We start from the raw sequence: 21476 nt of genomic DNA, 5'->3' as shown, positions 1-21476 counted from the left end.
TTTTGAATGGGTTTTGTTTCACAATCCTCTCCAGGGTGCGGTTATCCCTATTGCTTGTACACTTTTTTCTACCATATCTTTTCCTTCCCTTCGCCTCTCTATTAATGTGCTTGGACACAGAGCTCTGTGAACAGCCAGCCTCTTTAGCAATGACCTTTTGTGTCTTGCCGTCCTTGTACAAGGTGTCAGTGGTCGTCTTTTGGACAGCTGTCAAGTCAGCAGTCTTTCCCATGATTGTGTAGCCTACAGAACTAGACTGAGAGACCATTTAAAGGCCTTTGCAGGTGTTTTGAGTTAATTAGCTGATTAGAGTGTGGCACCAAGTGTCTACAATATTGAACCTTTTCACAATATTCTAATTTTCTGAGATACTGATTTTGGGGTTTTCATTAGTTGTCAGTTATAATCATCAAAATTAAAAGGAATGAACACTGGAAATATATCAGTCTGTGTGGAATGAATGTATACATTATACAAGTTTCACTTTTTGAATGGAATTACTGAAATAAATCAACTTTTTGATGATATTCTACTTATATGACCAGCACCTGTAATAGTGATGCTTTGTTACGCCCTTCAGTGCCTAAAGGTGACGCTAAAGGGTTCAGATGCATATGGTACCCTCTACTGTCTGTATGAGATGCCTTCTTAACACGTGGTTAATGTTGTGAAATGGTTGCAGCTTGGTCAGGTTTAGGTAACAAAAGCGCTTGGTTAAGTTTAGGAGAAGTTCATGGTTCGGGTTGAAATAAGTAAAATAAATACATCATATGACTCAACATTATGTAACTTAATACATTCAATAGGTCAACGTTGACTTTTGGTGTCACACGGGACACAAACATCTGTCTCCTTGCTGAAAGTCCTGTGTTTGTTATCCGACCAAACCACCATCTTACGTAGACTTTTTGGCTCCATATAGTAAGTCATTTGACTTCCTACACTGCAAAAACTAAAATCTAAGTAAGATTAATTATCTTAATTGAAGGTACAATATACTTGTTTTTTGTCTGACGAGATATTTCTTCTAACCAGGCGGCTTTTATGTTAGAGAATTTCACTTGTCTGAAATATTCTTGTTCTGTTGGCAGATAATTTTGCTTATTTTAAGTAATATTTTCCCCATTTTAATTATTTTTTCCCTTATTTTTGAGAGCTCACTTGTAAAGGCTTTCTGGCAGCCCTGTGTGTTTCATAGTCACTAAAGGGTGCCTTGCGTGTCTGTATGAGATGCTGAGGGCCGTGACAAATGGTCTGTATTTGACGACCTGTTTTGAGTTTCTTTGTTATACAAAAACAATATATGGACAGGATTTTCCATTTTTATATCAGCAAACAAAAAACTGCTGCAGCATATAATATTAAAATCATTAGCAGGAATATAGTATGTGTTTTCCACCAAGCATTTGATGTGAGTTCCTAACCACCATTTGTCAAGTTTGAACCTGTGACTTTGTCTGTTTTACAGAAGACTGTTGGGCATTTGAAGCCCTCAGGGTCTCCAAATGATATTGTCCCTCCACAACTTTTTAAGGAGGTTCTCCCTACTATAGGGCCATCTATTATTGCAGTTTTAAATAGTAGCCTTTCCTCAGGGGTGGTACCTGAACCTTTTAAACATGCAGTAGTGCAACCTGTAATTAAAAAACCTGGTCTGGATCCTGAAGACCTCGCTAATTTGTTGCCTATCTCCAAACAGTAATCCACGCCTTTGTTGCCACTCGGTTGGATTACTGTAATGCACTGTACGTGGAGGTCAGTGGGTCCTCTATTGCTTGTCTCCAGATGGTACAGAACGCTGCAGCTCATCTTTTAACTGGAATGCGTAAATATGAGCATATTTCCCCCATTTTAGCCTCACTCCATTGGCTGCCTGTACAGCAGAGGATCCATTTTAAGATTCTTTTATTTGCTTTTAAGTGTCTTAATGGCTTTGCTCCACCCTACATCTCTGAGCTGCTACATGCCAATAGACCCACCCGTTCTCTCATGTCAGCCGATCAACTGCTCCTAAGTGTGCCCAAAACCAAGCGCAAGCACAGAGGGGACGGAGCTTTTGCTGTAGCAGCTCCTAAACTGTGGAACGATCTACCTCTGCACATTAGACAGGCATCTTCACTGTCTGTTTTTAAGTCTCTTCTTAAAACCCACCTCTTTTCTCTGGCCTTTGAAAACTGAAGTTGACATTTCTTGTTTTAGTTGTATTGATTTTATTGTTTTATTGAATTGTTTTTATTTGTATTTTATGCGTCGTGGGAGCTTTGTCTTTAGTGTCTTATGTATTCATTTATTGTTTTACTGTACAGCACTTTGTTTCCACTTGGACTGTAAAGTGCTCTATAAATAAATTTTGATTGATTGATAAAAAAAAACATGTGGATATTGTACTGCAAAAGCTGAATTAATTATTTGCAAATAGCTTGAATGTCAAATTTTTACTACTTTCCAGATACGTTTAACAGCATTTCTTGATTGTGTTGATGCAAAAGGTAATTCAGGTGGCATTGCGTTAGCCTCAAAATATATTTGCTACGAATTAGAAGTATATAAACATAATTTGTAGGAGACAGGATTGATTTGTGTAGGACAAAAGTTTAGTGTGGTTTGAGTTGAGGATTAGTTGAAGCCTTGTTGGGAGTTTTTTTCTGCCTATGTTGTTATGTGTAAATTGTAGGTCATCAGGGGTGCAGGACTGCCTGTAATGGACAGGTACGTAGCAGGAGATGTACTTGTTGGTGCACGAAGAGTACAGGTCAGGAGAGAAACATGTCTCTGTGGAAAACATTTAATCAAAGTGAAGAGCTAAAAAAGAGGAGGTCTAGATCTGTGTGTAACAAGCAGTAGTTTCCTATTGCTCCCAGAATTGAGGACAGGCTTTTGAAATACTGAATATTGTGCTGAATAGAGAGTACTGTATGCCCCTAATCTCACCTGCAGCTAGTGAGGAGAAGAGTGGGTCTTAAGAGAGTGCAAACTACCGTGACTTATTTCTCCTGCTTGGTGGGTGCTGTGCACAAAATGTGCGTGTGTGTGAAGTCTATTTGATAAATTCACGCTGAAATATGAAACACCGTGTCAAAAAAAACCCCAAATAGGGAGGATAAGGGGGAGAGAGAGAGCAAATGAGCATGCAAGAGTATTTTAAAAACAACAGTAAAACAGCAAGTGACACACTTAATGCTGGACATATGGGTTTGTCTTTGTCATTTCATACCGGATGTGAAGAGTGTATGTGTGTGTGTGGGTCCCTGTGATCGGCCTGTGTTCTGACCCACCCTGTGCAGAGAGCTCCAGCGGTGACTCAAACTCGACAGAATAAGGCCTCATCAGATTCTTTAATTTCTGGAACAGCTGTTGGGCCGAGATAAGAAAGCAAATACCAATTAATCCGACTGCACTTGGATACACTCGCAGCAGAGGATCCTGCATCATCAGACACAACACACACACATATACAAACACACACAAACACACATGGCAATGTATATAGCTCATTACTGCCAAAGAGACATATGCACATTTCTTCTTGAGTAGATACCAAGGAGGACTGGTAATGCAGTGAGAGAACAAGATGCAAAGGTGGTCATTTTTTCTTCATATAACCTCTCTGCCTCTGAGCTTGTTAAAAGGTTTAAAGTAGGACCCCAGTTAGTATCATAGTCCAAGCAAAGTCCCATGTTCAGGAAATTAAAAGGAAGAAGATAAAAATCATTCAGTGAACGTATCTGTAAATTAGAAGGATTTGAGATGCTAGCTGATAGTTTGCATTTGTAGTCCTGCAGTGGGTTTTCTCTCATAACACAACTACCACAATATGACAGTTTCGATATGAAATGATAAGTGGATTTGAACATTTTGATAAACATTTAATAGTTTAAGTCACTCATCAACTAAACAAGTGAAGCATTTGCAGATTACAGCTTCTCTTATATGAGAACTTGAGAAATATACTCAGTATTATATCATTGTAGATGGGATATTTTGGTGTCTTGGACTATGTGTTGGCCATAACAAACACTTTGAAGATATCCCTTTGTGATCTAGGAACATGTGATGGGTGATTCCCAGACTACGCCATTATTATCAGTTAAATAAATAAATCAGTAGTGAAAATAATCATTGGTTGCAGTCCTAATTACATAATGACTTTTTAAATTGGATCGGTGGTGCGATATGAGGTTTTTCACTCATTTCTTCTGCAGCTCCTTTCCTCACTGATGCGGTGCTGTGCACATAAAAAATTGAAGCTCATTGATTCCTCGCTTGAATTTAGTCATGAGGGATCTCGACACCACCCTGTCAGAGAAATCAAAGGCCAAATGTGCCTTTGGTCCGTATATGATCCCATCATTCTTCATCATTATTCTGTTCAATCTGGCAAACAAAAATGGGTCAATTTTTTACTGTGGATAATAAACTGAAACAGAAAACCTAAAAAACAAGTCTAATTTCTGTTATTGAGATATGTGGATTTCTAACTCTTCTTTACTGTGCACATGCGCTGAAAGTGACTGCTGCATACACCTCATGGGGAGCACGCAGAGTGCAAAAGTGGAATACTATCAAACATTTTCATGATTTCTCATGAGATTTAGTGTTTTTGGCAGATATTAACCTCTACTATCCAGTTCACCAGTGTCGACAGACGGCCTGTGGCCTGCATAACAATCATACAGGCATTGTTAGACCAGTGTGTGTGTGTGTGTGTGTGTGTGTGTATGACATCAGTAGGAAATTGCTATTTATGTACACTTGGTCACTCTTACAATTCTTCATTACAATTTATTTTCATTTTTTGAAATTTCAAAAATGCTTCACAAATTTTTTATTTGAATCTGCGTTCAAACCGTGCAGAACAAAATAACAGATAAATAGAAATAAAACTATAGGGCCTGATATTTGGTTTTATTGTTTTTTAGATTACCTATTTCAAGAACAAAACAAGAAAACACATCCTCCATTAAAGTGGACAAAAAAACGAATAAATTAAATTCTGACCCGTTATTCATTTGTCAGATTGAATGCAATATTGAATGGTCGGATGATCCACAGACCGCCTCTGTTTATTTTACTGTTATGTTAAAATGGAGGTGGTAAAGAAAAAGCAGCATTCATTCCATGTGTGCTAGCAGTCCTTTGAAAAAGATAAAAGAAGATGACTAGATACCCAACGTGGAGGAGAGAATGGTTGGAGTCTGTAGTGCAGAGAGAGCTGGAGGCAACTGACAAATCTCAAATAATGCATTGCAAGTTGGGCAGTTTCCTTTCTGTCCTATGTGGCTTCCTACAAGCTCTCGGTGGCTGTTGCTGCCAAGACTGATGCAGATTTTGTGCTGACAAAACCAAAACTTAGCTTGAAAACTGGGTCACTGCCTCTCTGACCTGCTCACCTACTGTTCTCCATCCTGAGCCTCTGTTTTCATTCATGCATCCTCCAAACTGTGTTTCCAAACAACAAATACTACGTTTGTGTGTGGTGGTCTCTTTTACTGAAGTGCAGCCACATCCACATCACATTACATGTTTTTATATGAATCACAGAGCTGCAATATATATACATATTATACATATATTTATACACCCATTTCTTCCATCACATTCAAATCTGAGAGAAATGCAATACATTTTTACTTCTTAAATGAAATGACTGTCATTTCAATGGGGAATTAACATAACAGAGTCAGCTTTTGTTGTGCTCACTAAGCTAGACCCCTTTTGATAAATGCTGAGTGATTTTATGAATCATGAATTAACCATTATGTTTTAACATTTCAAACAGAGAGGGGGTGGTTTAATTTACCTCTCTGTTGAAGTCAACCCACTCTACCATGGCTGCAGGCTCATGTCAATATTTATAAGCTTAAATTTAAACTTTATCATATTATATCAGGATTGAAGCACAACTGCAGTATATGAAAATATATCAGTAGGTGAATGTGTGTATATGAAGTTACATTATGTGACTTGAGACACTTGGTGTGTGTGGTTTGCTTTCACATCTGCAGTCATGAAGCTTTAGCTCAACATGCTGCTTTGGTATTTACAAAAAACTTCCTGGCTGTTATTAATTTAAGTCTTGCTCTTGTGTTCACAAGTGTTTGTTTTATGCTGCCTGGAGTGCAACATTTGGCAACATTTAAACGTTTACTGTTTAATAATGGATTGAACAGTGATCCAAGCTGACTCCATTTAAACTCTGGCAAACAGAGACAGGCTAGATGGAGGTAATATGATTAAAAAATGTTTAAAAAAGTCATGTTAAACAAAAACTCACGATTAGTAAAATACACTATATGGCCAGAAGTATGTGTTTGGTGTGGTTTCATTTAGCTTATTCAGATCCACATTAACTGCCACTAATGTAGAAGCTACTCTTCCTGGGCTCCACATACAACAAACAAAAAACACAACAGTGTTCTGGGGTTGTTTTTCATAGTTAGGGCTAGGTCCCTTAGCAGGTGTTAAACAGTTAACAGTCATGCATTTAAACAACACAAGTTGGTGGGGGCATGTTGTTTCAGGTCCTGGTGAGATGGTGAAAAATGATCCAAAAAGTCTGGCTTGAGAAGTGGATCCATGAGTTTGTAGGCTTATCAGATGGTAAAACAATGGACATTGGTTTATATACTACGAGACAGGATTTTACAACAAACATTTGACTGAACTACGCTGCACCTTGCTAAATGGAATCACATTAGGCCTTACCACCCAACTGCAGTGGCAAACCTCAATAAGGTTCCTGTGGCTGAATGTCAGCAAATCCCTGCAGCCAGGTTCTGAAATCTTGTGGAAGAGCGGAGGCTGTTATAGCAGCATATGATATACTGTAAGTGTCCACATACACCATGTAGTGAAGTTGCCAATGTAGAACGGGTTTATAATTGCCCAGAATCAGAGCACTAAAAACAAGGTGGTGACGCTGGTAAAATGTCTACATCCTAAAAAGTGTATGTGTGTACATGTTCTTCTATAGAGGTACATGGTAAAATCTCATTAATTGTATTTTCTGACCAGAGTTTTATAAAGACTACAGCAGACAAACCCCTCATGTGGAAATATCACTTTGGGATCTTGGGACTAAGCCAAACCCTTGAAAGATTTTGTTGTTTTGGATTCAAGCTCTCTTGAAAACTACTGCATGTGTTTGTATTTGTCTGTAGGGGTGGAGATATCACTGATGTGCAGTCTGTTCTGAACACTGCCAGACTGCCCATCAACCCCTGAGAGATCCACTTTATGTAACAGAGCATTTTGGCAGACATGACTGGAACAGACAGTTAGGTTAGACAAACACCGCTGGCTATGGTGTGCATCTGTGTGTGTATGTGTGTCTGTTAGCTTGTGTGTGTGTTAGGATGTGTGTCTGTTTTGTATGTGGTTATGTGTTTTGTTATTTGTTCATGTCAGGTAGAGTGAGGTGCAGCATCACCCAGCATGTTTGTGGCTGTAGCTACATCGAGTAACATTACGCAGAGTGAGGTAATGGAGAAACTGAGACAGCCAGGAGGAAAATATGGGTGGATTATCAGACAGAGACACAGAAACAGAAATATGAAAGCAGAGGGCACCAAACAGGGAAATGAGCACGGAGGACTAAGGGAAGCAGACATAAAATTGGGTAGGAGTGAGTGTGGAAGTATTCGCTGTAATGATAAGACAGGAAACAAAAGGTCTGTCTACCTTGGGCATGTTATTAAATCAATTTGTGTGACACATACATCTTGAACATGTAAACCAATATTGACCTTGTTATATATGAATTGGAGTTATACTCGGTGTCACTATGCTAACGTTCATATGGGAGGCATGGACAAATGACCTATCTCGTTGTTTAGGTTGTAGGTCTTGTTGGAAAATGAGCCTTAGTTTGTTGTTGTCATCAACACATTCTCACTCCCAACTCATCACATCTAGACGCTTGGTCAAGACTCCATGCCATCACTTTTTAACACCCTTGGTACCCCTTTAGGATTCTTTTTGGACACCTTTGGATGTCAAGTAAGCAACAATAGATATGCAACATCTGGTTACACTTTCAAAATACATCTAGTCGTTAATGTTGTGAAACGGCACAATTTGGTTCAGTTTAGTCACCAAGACTACTTGGTTAGGTTTAGGAAAATATCATGGGTTGGGTTAAAATAACTATGTTACTTACATAACATACGTAACCTAACAACCTAAAACAATTAATGTTTCTTTGTTTCACACTGGAAACAAACACCATCTTCTTGGTGAAAGTCTTGCTTCAGTGTCCAGGTTAAAACTGAAGTTAACCTGGACACTAAAGCAAGACCGGTTAATGGCTGACAAGTGTATTAATCACAAAATAATCATCTTCTGTGAAATAATGTGTATATGTGACCTAAACCTTTATGAACTGAACGATACAGACCTTACATTAGCTTGTGCTGTGAGTGACACCAAATGTGGGGCTCTTTATTTGTGCTGATTTAATATACATTTTTAAGGTAGTAGGTTTATATATATATAGTTCTATATATACATTTTTAAACTCAGGGTTAAAAGTGAGCTTTCATGTTTTCAGTCCTATTTGGCAGAATAAGGGTAACAGTGAGCTAATGTCATGGGTGTGTCTGTGTGCATCCGTGTCTGGATACCTTCTCTCCATTGGGGTTCCCCAGGACATAGCATCCCATTATGTGGATAAGGTTGGGTTCTGGGTTGACTTTACTCATAAAGCGACTAAGCCTCCTCCAGAATCTAAAGAAAGACAAAGGCTAAACTTACACAGGCCTGAGAGTTCCTATGAAATTAAATACACAAGAGCAAAATAAAAAGATCCTGTCCTGTTTACATTCACCAACAGCTCTAACAGCCAACACCAGATGTAACTCACTTTGACACTAAAGCAACAGTTTTAACAGAATATTCTTCTACCAGAGTTACAGAACAGAAAGTGAGCCCTGTGTTTATATCTCCGAAACAAGTAATCCTATTCAAAGAGTGTCCCTCTGGGAGAGATGCTTCACTCAGAAAAGTAGTAAGTTGTGCTCATAAAGGAAAAATGTAGAGAGAATATTGAAATCCCAGGGGAACATCTTTGATTTAATCAAATCACAGACCGAAATAGTATTAAAAATCTGAAAATAGAGTAAAGACCATTTAAATGACAAATTTGTGTCAGAATCATTGATTCTTTGAAGGCCCAAAATGACAAATTAAATGTTTGGGAATCTTTGGGAATGAGCCAGTTTATTATGAAAGGCATTTTCTATTTCATTGAGCATATATTCAGATTATTGGTAGAATAATAGGCTCAATGAAAATGCAGCTAAGGTGTCTTAATGATAAAATACTACTGTAATACTAGTCTTTTCACATGGCCAAGTTTCTGATTGAAGATATTGTCAAAAGAAAGACAGTATAAGAATATCTGATTATAGGAGCCTCTAGGAGCCATGTGAAAAGACTAGCATTCATAGATACATAAATAACAGAGATAGACCCAGTGGTCCAGCGGTAACTTACTGGCTCATGTCCTCCTCCTTTTCCACCTTAGCAAAGGTCGCCACTTTATTCTTCAATAAATACAGGTGACCAGGGCCTCCCTAAGAAACACCCACAAGATTAAAACAAATTAGCTCTATCACAACTACCTGTTTGCCTCTTCTTAATTAAAATCTTGAGAGCTTAGATCCCAGAGGCAGGAACTTATCGCAGTCTAGCAGGTTCCTCAGGGAACTGCATGCAGTATATGCATATGTATGCCAGATGAACCTACAGTTTTACAGGAAATGCAGGATTTCTTTGGTTCCTTGGCTCATTGTTCCTCACCTGACAAAAGATGAGCATCCTCCAGAACTTGCTGCCTCTCCTGTAAGCTGTGAGCTTCTTTTCTATTTCCTCTGTGAGAGAAAAACAGGGTTGGATTGATGTGAACAGTGGGGACCGAGAACGGTAAGAGAAAGGAAAATGAAAAGAGGCAAGTAAGAACGTACTGAGAGAGGGAGACATGTGAACAGTGAACACAAAGGCGCTCTCAGGAGGGTGAGTTCAAGTACAGGTGCAGTAATAGACAGCAGAGACACTAATGTAAGATGTTGTTTAATTTGAATTCAACCGTGTGTATGTCAAAGCAAAAACACAGGTCAATGAAAAACAGTCAAATGGAAAGTGAAATCTATATGTGTAAATTATCATCTGACATCCTTTCAGTGACATGAATCTGTGTCAGCTTTATTCAATGCAGGGTTCATTATTATCATGGAAAACTCCAGGGACCATTTACTGTAAGTGCTTTTCGCTATACTTTTTTGCATAAAAAGGATTGGAAGTTATTTTAAACTAAGAAGAGGTAGAAGTCTTATACAATGGGTAAAAAAGCAGATACTAAAGTAAACAGAAAAATACTCACCCAAAATATCATCAAAAGTTGCATGCTCATGGTCCTAAAAAGACATTACCATAAGACATAATCATTTAACATCGTAATGTGTCTTTATCATAAAACACCTTTTTAAAGTTTGTATGCTTGGTTTATTCATGTATTGTAATGTGCCTGTCTGCACAAATGTCAAAGTGTTCAACTCACATAGAGGATGGGGATGATGGAGGGGTCATCCCTGCGGATTATAGTGGGAACGTACTCTGCCTTGGGGACCTTAGAGGAGATCAGCTGAAGGTGAAGGAGAAAGGACGTGAAATAATGGAAGATGGGAGAAAATGGAGCAAATTAGGGGGGGAAAGGAAGAGGATGGCAGAGTTTAGAGAAATTATAAGAAAGGGGGGAAAGTATAATATTCACAGTGGTATGGTAGAGAATACCTAAATTGCATTTAAGATACTGCACCTGAATATTTAAGGTTCGGTGTGTAATATAATAGAGAATCTATTGACAGAAATACAGTGATGGTACATTCATGTGTTGTCAGAACAATCTGAATATTCTTCTAATGCAAAAAGAGAAATAAAGTGTACATAGGATATAAATAAGTATACAGAACTTTGTCTTCAAAATCACATATTGCATATACATATTTTGCATTTGTAATATGGTTGTAACGATTAGTTTGCTGGACATGTAGAATGAACTAGATGTCTTATTTATTTGTCTTATATGCTCTGATAATGCTAATAAAACACATCTTCGTAGTAGCGTCCATGTTGATTCCACATTCCGAATTAAGAGCACATGAACGCACAATGAAGTCGGAAGAACGACTTTACAACTCGGGAAATGGGACCATCCGAGAAGCACTTAAATGCACTGAGTCACTGGTTGCAATTCGTAACCCTCACCACTAGATGCCACTAAAACTTACATATGTTTTATTGTGCCTCATTTACTAGGGATTAGAAAAAAAATAAAGATTTTCCAACAAATCCCTAGCCCTAGTTTGTGGCTATGGAAGGACCTTTCTAAAGTCTGAAAAAAAACTCTGATGACATCATCGGGGTTATTTCCGCTCGGGTTTGGGGACTACCAATGTTCAGCAGTAGGCCGGTGTTATAACCTAGCGGTATGGAGTTTGAAAGACACGCGCATTTACCAGGCAGAGAAGGTCTAACAAAGGATGCTACTGAGTTGCATTGTGGGAAATACATGATACAGTGTTTTGGGGCTCTCTGCATCTGCTGCTTAAAATTCGTTCACTTGTAGGTCTGCCAACTTTATGGAATACTCAATTGGTGGAGTACCCCTTTAAATAGGCATATTTTAGAATTTTTCTTGTTAATTTCTGTTAAATTGGTTAAATGGCTGATCTGAACTCCAGTGATGAAACAATGCTGCTGATTCCTGACTCCCAATCCAACGGCCCAATAATTCAGAGAGAACACACAAAACACAAACCAGGATATGAGTTAATAGAAATTCTTATTTGATTAAAGAATCTGCATATCATTACAATACTGATGTCTTACCATGATTTTGGGAGGTACAAAGTCATCTCCTTCACAGGCCAGCCTCTCCATCTCTCTCTCCTCCTCCCAGTCTATATTGTCCTCGAGGCCTCCTTCGTCCAGAGTACCACAGGAGGCCTGCAGGTCTCCGCCTAGAAGAAAATATAACACACCGATGAGATAATAGGGTGTCGGCAGACGTGTGGGGTGGGAGGTAGGAAAGGTGTCACAGAAAGAGAAAATCTGGGGTTGAAGGAAGAACATGTCCAGGAAGTGGAGAGAGGTGAGGTGCGGAGGAGAGGAAGAAGGATGAAGTTGTTGATAACCGTGGTGGCATAAGAAAATGACAGATGGAACAGGAAAAAGGTATGACAGCTGGTGGAAGCAGAAAAAAGACTGACTGATAGTGTAGGATTTCTGGCATCAGCTAACAAGAAGAGCTATAAAAACCTAACTTGGATGAGAGGACGGCTTTTCTAAGAAGGGAAGATGTTACGTACATTCAAATCAGGCTTCTCTGACATCATAATGTACAGTATATATATTTTTATCTTAACATGTACCAACTGAATAGTATTGTGAATAGGGTGAGGTTGTGTTTAGTATTTTGAGTTGCAAGATCACACCAAAATATAATAGTATCGCTATCAATAAATTAAGATATATCAGTATTGTAGTGTAATAATGTCTAATAGGAGGGATCTTTCTTGGTAAGAAAGGTCCAGTGGTTATTTTTGGGTGACCAATGCTATTCCAGGGATCCTTATTTAAAATGTTCATGTTAAAAACAATTGGCTGATATGTCATTTGAGGATAAAAAAAAAATCTATGTTGCTATCTGCCTCAAAAGTCCAGTATCAAACAAGTTCTAGTTCAAATAAAATAAACTGTTGTTCAGGGTGAAATAGCAGTTTGAAAAGGGGAATTAAAGCAGGAGAGTATGAAAAAATGGGAGAAGGACAAGCACGTTTGACAATTAATATCACTCCTCTGGGGAACAATACCTTTCCCTCAGGAAAAGGGAAGAGTGAGGGATGTACCACATTAGACTGCCATCAACAGTTCATTTATCTTTCATCACACTCTGAAACACAGAAACACTGACGATGGAGATGGAGAAAAAACATAAAAACCACAGATACTCAGACATCAACATAGACAAACAGCACATGAAAACAGCTTGTGTTGATTCATATATTCAAAGCCTTTTAGAAACACTTCACATGCGTCCTTGCATCAGCTTGACACGCTCAGACTGAGACGGACACTCCATTTTGGGGAGACGTACTCACAGAAAGAGAGAGCATCACAAAGTTGAAGAAAGACCCACGGTCATAGGGAGACAGATGGACAAGGTCAGAGTCAACAGCAGAGACAGTCAGTTTGTATGTGGTATTGTGTGTTTTATGTGTCCATGAATTTTTTTTGTCAGTTCTTGATCTGCCAAAACCAGGAAATGAGCTGTAAAACTTTGATGATAAAATGTTACCTTACTTCAAGAGAGAGGTCTGCAAAACATACGGTGAAGTAAACTGTCATATTTGGAGTCGTATTTGACATGTGTCTGTTTTTAGAGGTTGCAGAAAGTGGCTTTAACTTTCATGTAACTAAAGCACCATCAACAACGCTGATAAAAATAGGAGTCGGTATGGAAGAAGTTAAATTAGCAATATCATAATAGAAAAACATTTAATTACTCAGTTCAGCATTCAAAGTTTTACTTAAATGTTAATATGCAAAAGTGTCTAAAACTACTACTCAAAGAAAAAAAGAGCTTTGTAGCTTTGCTGTCAGGTAAATGTTTATCAGGACTCTTTTTATCTGGGTGACCTTCATTTAAGGCTACAAATGATTTGGCCTCATTCCAGCCGTAGTAGAAGTTGGCTCATGCTGTAAATCAAAGTGCTGATTACCAGAACTTTTTTTATAGCTGACAAATGCTGCTTAAGTGGCTCTCAACTCTCTGCATGAGCCTCCTGCATAAGCAAATTAATTAATGGTAAAAGTACTGAGTGAGCAGAAAGCAAATTCATGCTGTAATCAATCTGCCAGTCAAGATGTGAGGGCACAAAGCGTCAGAGGGGTAATTTATGACACGCAGTAGACTGTTCCAAATATGTTCTCACAATTCTCACTGCAGCTGTTTTGGAAGATGTAAACACTTGAGAACAAGTTTAAGAGAGACAATTTTGATTAACATCTTGAACAGGATATTTTTTTCTGTATCTGGCAGTTACTGTGATATTTAATTTATCAACTTGTCGCCTGATGCCAATTTGGCCTGTGGGGGCAACAGACAATGTTTTGGGGCTTCTGGTGTAGCAAGTGGCTATCCGGATATCCAGGCCAAGACTTCCTCTTCCATGTACTGATCATTGTTTACAGTCTGATTAGCAATCTCAGAACCCATCAGCTATTGTCTGGCGATGTGAATGCAGATCGATTTTAAAAATCTAATAAAAAACTTTAAGGCTTTAACCAAAGCCTAAATGTGATTGGCGGCTTGGACTACAAACAGCTTCTAATACCAGAATCTTAACCCTTGCCAATAGATTCTGCATTCATATGCAGACATCTGTTTATTGAGATTACAGTTTTGTCTATAAACAAATGAGAATGTCAGTTGACTTCGCTGGGAAGTAGGTTGACAATATTTAAAAGGTGAGGTCCCACAGGTCATGGTCAATGTTTTACGTTTTGTATGATAGAAATACAGACTGCGAATTTACGAATGGAGTACCTTTTGTATCTTTGTGATGCAACTAAAAAATAAGTTTGAGAACAAAACTATCCACACTCACAAATGGGTGATTTAAGAAAGTACAAAAATACACCAAGGTAACTACATAGTTAGCAGGCAAAAAACACGTAACTTACTAAGTAAATTATTGTTGGAGGCTTAAAACCTCTATTATTCTCACAAGAATGTACTTGCATGCTCTCAAAACATGAGCCTTGATTCTCTTTATTGCCATGCAAATAGTTTTGGGGCCATCAACATTCACGCAAATGTCCATGTTTGTGTTGTGATGTTACTTAACTAGAGTTAAAGCCTACCCACTGCAATTGTCATAAAATGTATGTGCATGTTTGTCGGTGTGTGTGTATACATGCACGTGAGTGACTCTGTGTTAACTCACTGTCTCTGGGTTCATGGGGAGAGTCAGTCTTGACAGGGGTGGGGTCACTCCAGGAACGGCTGAAACTCTTCGATCTACGCTCAGCGAATGCTAGTACAGGTGGGGAGAGATAGTCACACACTCACACGCACACCCCAACAAGCCCGCACACTGGTTGTTTCCTCTATACACTCATCACCTAGAACACATAAGTGCAAAGGCGGATGCGGCTAAAAGTTCACAAATATAGTGTACATACAATGCCATCCCTTCTCTGCACGAACGTACAAACAAATGCCTGCACATACAAACTGTCGAACAAACATACAATATGCCTTTAGCATTAGCAACCATAAGGATTTAAAAGACTGTTCTTGTTTCACTGATTTACTGAGCTACGATTCGTCGATAAAATCAGCTCTGCTTGGAACAGTAATCACTGTGCTCTTAGAATATTTTAAGACTACTTGAAAGTGTTTGACATGGTTAATCAACAGTGTCCCTCAGGGTGCCATTTTTTTGGCCTCTGTAGTTTCAAGGCCAATGGAACCTCGCTAATGCTTCTCTGTTCATTTTGCTGCTGATACCAACTTGCTCTTTTCAAGTACAAATATTGTTTCATTAGCCAGGCATTCGTATGGTCAACTTCGGTCTCTTTTTCTCTTTTACATGATGACATGGACATTTTTACATTATAAGGTTCCTTTTAGAAATAAATGTTTTAATCATATCAAAACATTTTGTCCTATTTTGTGATCTCAACATCACAAATATTCTGTGATCTTGACTAGATCTTTGACTTTTATAGTCAGAACCAGATTTGGGCCAGTTTCAATTGAGATATCATTTATTTAATTTGGCTTAATCAACACTGCAGCCTTGCCACCAGATTCTGTCACCTGAGGAGCATGCCAGGTCACCCGAAGAAATTAGCTCCAGGAGAACTCATTCCTCCTCACAGCAGGGAGAGTCTGAGGTATGGACTGCATCCTGCATACAGGCAGAAACTAAAACTCTGTAAACCTGTGGAGAGGACATCTAAGCACTGGACCAATGAATCTGTAGAAGACCTTCAGGCGTGTTTGGAATGCCTTGACTGGGATGTTTTCAGGACGGCCACCAACAGTCTGGATGAGTTTATTGATGCTGTGACGTCCTACATCAGTTTCTGTGAGGACAACTGTGTACTATCATGGAACAGGGTGAGTTATAACAATGACAAACCCTGATTCACAGCTAAGCTCAGACAGCTAAGTTTGGAAAAGGAGAAGGCATTTAGGAGTGGGGACCGAGCCGGGTGCAGGGCGTTAAAGTACAGGCTTAGCAAGGAGGTGCAAGATGCTAAACAGCTGTACTCAGAGAGACTACAACACTAGTTCTCTGCAAATGACAATGCCATTTCTGTCTGTAGGGGGTTCAGACAGATCACAAACTACAAATCCAAAGCCCTTCCACTCCATCACCGAGTCGCCTGCTGCTTCGAGAGACAATCGGACACCCTCCGCTCAGCCCCAGTCCACCCACGTTTCAAAAGGGGCCAGCTCCACCCCTCCCCCCTCTCTCCATTTCAGAGAGGGATGTCAACAGACATCAGACATTCAGGAAGCAAAACCCCTGCAAAGCAGCTGGACCGGACCCGTCCACCCTAAAGCACTGTGCTGATCAGCTGTCTCCAATGTTCACAGACATTTTTAACACCTCATTGGAGACATGCCATGTGCCAGCCTGCTTCAAAGCCACCACCATCATCCCTGTCCCCCAAAAAAAACAAGGACCACAGAACTAAATGACTACAGACCCATCACCCTGACATCTGTGGTATTAAAGTCTTTTGAGCACCTTCTGTCCTACCTTAAATTCATCACAGACCCACTCCTGGACCCCATGCAGTTTGCCTACAGAGCAAACAGATCTGTAGACGACGCAGTTAACATGGCCCTTCACTACATCCTCCAGCACCTGGAGTCCCCAGGAACCTATGCCAGGATCCTGTTTGTGGATTTCAGCTCTGCAAACAGCTGCACCTCAAGTCACCAGTCCATCAAGCTCCTGAAGTTTGCGGATAACACCACCCTCATTGGGCTCATCTTTGGTGGGGATGAGTGCTCCTACAGGTGGGAGATCGACCATCTGGTGACCTGGTTCAGCCAGAACAGTCTGGAGCTCAACACTATGAAGACAGTGGAGATGGTCATGAACTGTTTCAGTCACTCCCCTCTGGCAGGAGGCTGCGGTACATCAGGACAAAAACCTCTAGCCACAAAAACAGTTTCTATCCTTCTGCAGCTAGCCTCATTAATAAGGCCCTGGTTCCTCACTGACACTCCCCCCTTCCCTCTCAAATACTGTATATCTTTGCACATGTAAATATTATTTAATATCACATCATTGTACGTACCTGGTATATTGCACATATTTGTTGCTTATTGTAAAGTGTTAATCGGTTATTTTTCTTCTATATTTTATGTTTTGTCAATCTATCCCATATTTATATATTTCTACATTTATTTATGTAAACTGTATGTTTGTCTTTGTTTGTCTACGTGTAGCACCTTAACTCCAAAACAAATTCCTCGCATGTGTAAAAACTACTTGGCAATAAAAGCTTTTCTGGTTCTGATTTGTGATTCGTATTCTGATTCTGATGGAACAACTTTGACATGACAGCCAGCAGCAACATGACTTGGGGTTTTAGTAAATGTCTACAGTGCAAAAATCTGCTTACAGTACAAAATTTGGGGAGTTAGTCTCTGCAATGATAGGTGACACATTTAGGTTTTAATTAGGTTCAGGTTGGTCTGGCAAAACAATTATTTTGTGATTTGAAAAACTATTTTGACAAACATTTAACTTTTATACACTTCCAGTACCTTAAAGTACATTTCAGATTGGTCATCTGAATTGCTCTGGGTCATTAGTGTTGAAATATGAAAAGAAAAAAGTACTTAACATCATGTTTACAAATCCTTAAAGTCAAAAAATTGTAGTTTGTTAAAAGAGAAATGTGTTTAACTTGAGCTTCCACATTTGCTACCAGGTTTGCACATATCATACTGTATAGTTTGAACACTGACCTACTTTCACATGAACGCTGCATCTAAATTTGACACAAATAAAGATTTAATCAATATTTTGAATCATTGGGTCATAGACAAACTAGTTTTGGCTTACTTTGTCATCATTTTCTTTCCATTCAGTTTTTAAAGTAAAAAAAAATGGACAAGCTAATCAGTCACATAACAAAAGTACACTCACATTGCCACTGAAGCCACAACCAATCCAGAACGAGGAATCTAAAGATTATGTTTTCTATCAGTGTCTTACAGATCTGCATTGACTCTCACATTCAAACACCCTTTTCATTCATTACCAATCATCACTTTGCTTTTTTCCTTTTGAAAATACATAATTTAATGTCTTTGTCTTTAAACAATAAACCCCAAACATTCAAAGCGATGCAACAGGAAAAGCTCACCAACAGCTTACACTCACTGGCGAACATATAATCCTCAAGGAAATGCAACAGAGCGTTACAAAGTCCCAGCAAAGTGGCATTTGGTATCACACACGTGCAAAAACACACCGGAAAACAGAGAACAAATACAGATGATGACGGGGTGAACAACATCACAGTCAGTTTGAGCAAACATATCAACCACACACACATCTCTGACTCACTCTGTGCTTTAATCCTTCTGCTGCCCACCATCCGAAGATGCTTGCGGAAGTTCCTGTGGGTGGAGAAATCAAAGCAGAGGAGGGACAACAGAGGACAGAGGAAGGTCCAAAACGCAAAGAAGAGAAAGAGGAAAGAGGAAGGGGGTGGGCGGGAAATAAAGCAAGGCAAAACAAAAAGAGGAGACTTTAGTGTCAAGCTATTATTTCTACTGAAATAGATTGAAAAATAGATAATTATGGGTAAATATACACATTTCCTTGTCAGTGTGAGTGGAATATACTTCCACCCAGGAGTAGTGTGGGTGTACAGTAATGTACCACATTGCCAAAGTACCTTTATAGTGTAGATTTATGAGACGCCAGAGATTAATTCACGTAACAACAGCCAAAAGGGAAACACTGCTTTAGTATTTTGTAGGAGTTGATGCATCTGCTCTTAGCAGAGCCACATTAGACGCAATGACAGTGCATCTGAGGGAGTTTGTTCTGCCAAACTGGTGCATAATGTGTTTTCCTTTACTTTGTTCCAGGCAGATAAGATGTTGCGTTGTTGCGTCTGTGTTCAATGGTGGAAAGTTCATGCCCACCCAGTGTTGGGTAGTAACTAGTTACATGTAGTTTTGTTACGTAATTTAATTAAAAAATAAATGTAACTGTAATCCATCACAGTTACTAGAATTTTGTAATTAAATTACTTTGTTATTAAATTACTTGTGAAAATGTTCATGATTACATTGGGGGTTACATCAGAATATTTTCTGTAAAAAGCTAGGCTATATGTTCAATAATATTCATTTTGTTGCTTTCCATGTTTTTCATGTGCACAATGTCTTCCTTTGCCACTTCTAGCCACAGCCCTTTAGTAAAGTTTACTTTTGATTGGTTCTCACGTTTGAATTTGCAGCATCTGCCAGTTAAATTGCTCTCAAGCTGTCTTTTGAAAACGGTTAACAGTTGAAAACATTCATTAGAAATTCAGAAAAGTAATCAAAAAAATTAAATATCATAAGTTACTTTGAAAAAGTAACTGAAATACTACTATTTTAAACAGGGTAACTTGTTATTGGTAACCTATTTAATTTCTAAAGTAACCTTCCCAACACTGTTGATGGCTGGAGTCTGACCAATACTGCATTTCTGAGGTCGACAGAATAACAATAATTGAAACTTTAAAAACAAGTTTATCTGATTATCTGATTTGGTTATCAAATAATAATGACTAGGACACGTCTTGAGTGAGACTTGCTACATGTTAAGAAATCATTAAATCCATTAAATTTAAAGTTGTAATCTTAACAACTACATTTTTGTCTCGTCTTTAACAGATGCCAAAACCTTTTTTGTTCTGTGTAATCAGCTGCTTCAACAATAAACAATAAACTGTGGAAAACAACAGAAAGCAAAATCCACAAGGCACTGCTCTACTTTATCAATTTCACTTTAATTTATCTCCATCATAGTTCCCTATTAAATCCTGCCTGCACAGGGCCGATGGTGAGCCAGCACTGCTAGCTTGGTAGTCCAACATTCCTCTTTTACATTGTGTTTCAGATTTTTATTAGACTATTATTTCTTCTGATTGCAATGCAAGACATTGTGGATTGCAAATTTGATGGCATCTAATCATAAGCTAGCAAGTAATGCCAGCTGAGTTAATTACTCTACAGCCATGGGCGCTGTATAGGGTGGAAAAGTTCCAAGGACAATTCCAATGGCCCATGACTGACAGGTAAACTAATATCAAATTATATTATATTATACATTATATAAACCATCATCATTGAGTATAAATATATTTCAAATATAATAGTAAAATGAATGATCTCTTTGTTTTTACTTGTTTTTGGCAGTAACAGTTAAAAATCCCCATTGACCAAAAAGTAAACCTCCATATTGACCGACCACCCCCCTGTATCTGCATTAAATGGTCTGGTCCTGCGGTAGTGCACACATCAGTTCAACCAGAGTTTAATGTGTTTAGTGTGTTAATGACATGCCAGTTAGCATCATTCCAGGGAGTCTGTGGGGATTTCTCTGTCTCTCTTTTTACCATAACAAAAAAGAAAATGAAATATTTATTAATGACAGAAATTGAAACACAAATTATTCTCACATAATTATCATTATGAAATAAAAAAATAAAATAAAAACTTCCTGTCTGTACTGGATGCTGGACAGCAGCTTACCTCAGTCTGCATGTAAGTTACAGACTACAGGTGTTGGACATATAATTAGAATATCATCAAAACGTTGATTTATCTTAGTAATTCCATTCAAAAAGTGAAACTTGTATAATGTATACATTCATTCCACACAGACTGATATATTTCCAGTGTTCATTCCTTTTAATTTTGATGATTATAACTGACAACTAATGAAAACCCCAAAATCAGTATCTCAGAAAATTAGAATATTGTGAAAAGGTTCAATATTGTAGACACTTGGTGCCACACTCTAATCAGCTAATTAACTCAAAACACCTGCAAAGGCCTTTAAATGGTCTCTCAGTCTAGTTCTGTAGTCTACACAATCATGGGGAAGACTGCTGACTTGACAGCTGTCCAAAAGACGACCACTGACACCTTGTACAAGGACGGCAAGACACAAAAGGTCATTGCTAAAGAGGCTGGCAGTTCACAGAGCTCTGTGTCCAAGCACATTAATACAGAGGCGAAGGGAAGGAAAAGATGTGGTAGAAAAAAGTGTACAAGCAATAGGGATAACCGCACCCTGGAGAGGATTGTGAAACAAAACCCATTCAAAAATGTGGGGGAGATTCACAAAGAGTGGACTGCAGCTGGAGTCAGTGCTTCA

At 38.7% G+C, this 21476-nt stretch overlaps 1 protein-coding gene across 1 annotated transcript in view; it reads right to left on the bottom strand.

Annotated features, from left to right (window-relative positions):
• The window catches only part of nsmfa (NMDA receptor synaptonuclear signaling and neuronal migration factor a), a 32897-nt gene extending 13912 nt beyond the window's left edge, over positions 1-18985 (bottom strand). The window contains exons 1-10 of the mRNA XM_046067656.1: positions 18981-18985; positions 18663-18715; positions 15006-15095; positions 11887-12017; positions 10556-10639; positions 10379-10412; positions 9799-9869; positions 9493-9572; positions 8622-8724; positions 3276-3351 (exon numbers count right to left, since the gene is read on the bottom strand). Coding sequence (XP_045923612.1) covers positions 3276-3351; positions 8622-8724; positions 9493-9572; positions 9799-9869; positions 10379-10412; positions 10556-10639; positions 11887-12017; positions 15006-15095; positions 18663-18715; positions 18981-18985 — 727 coding nt within the window. The remainder of the gene's footprint in view (positions 1-3275; positions 3352-8621; positions 8725-9492; positions 9573-9798; positions 9870-10378; positions 10413-10555; positions 10640-11886; positions 12018-15005; positions 15096-18662; positions 18716-18980) is intronic.
• Between the last annotated feature and the right edge of the window lie 2491 nt (positions 18986-21476).

This window comes from Micropterus dolomieu, linkage group LG13 (assembly GCF_021292245.1).
Source record: "Micropterus dolomieu isolate WLL.071019.BEF.003 ecotype Adirondacks linkage group LG13, ASM2129224v1, whole genome shotgun sequence".
NCBI classification, from domain to species: Eukaryota; Metazoa; Chordata; class Actinopteri; order Centrarchiformes; family Centrarchidae; genus Micropterus; species Micropterus dolomieu.
The sequence above is the reverse complement of the archived record's forward strand: the minus strand, read 5'-3'. Positions and strand labels throughout refer to the sequence as shown.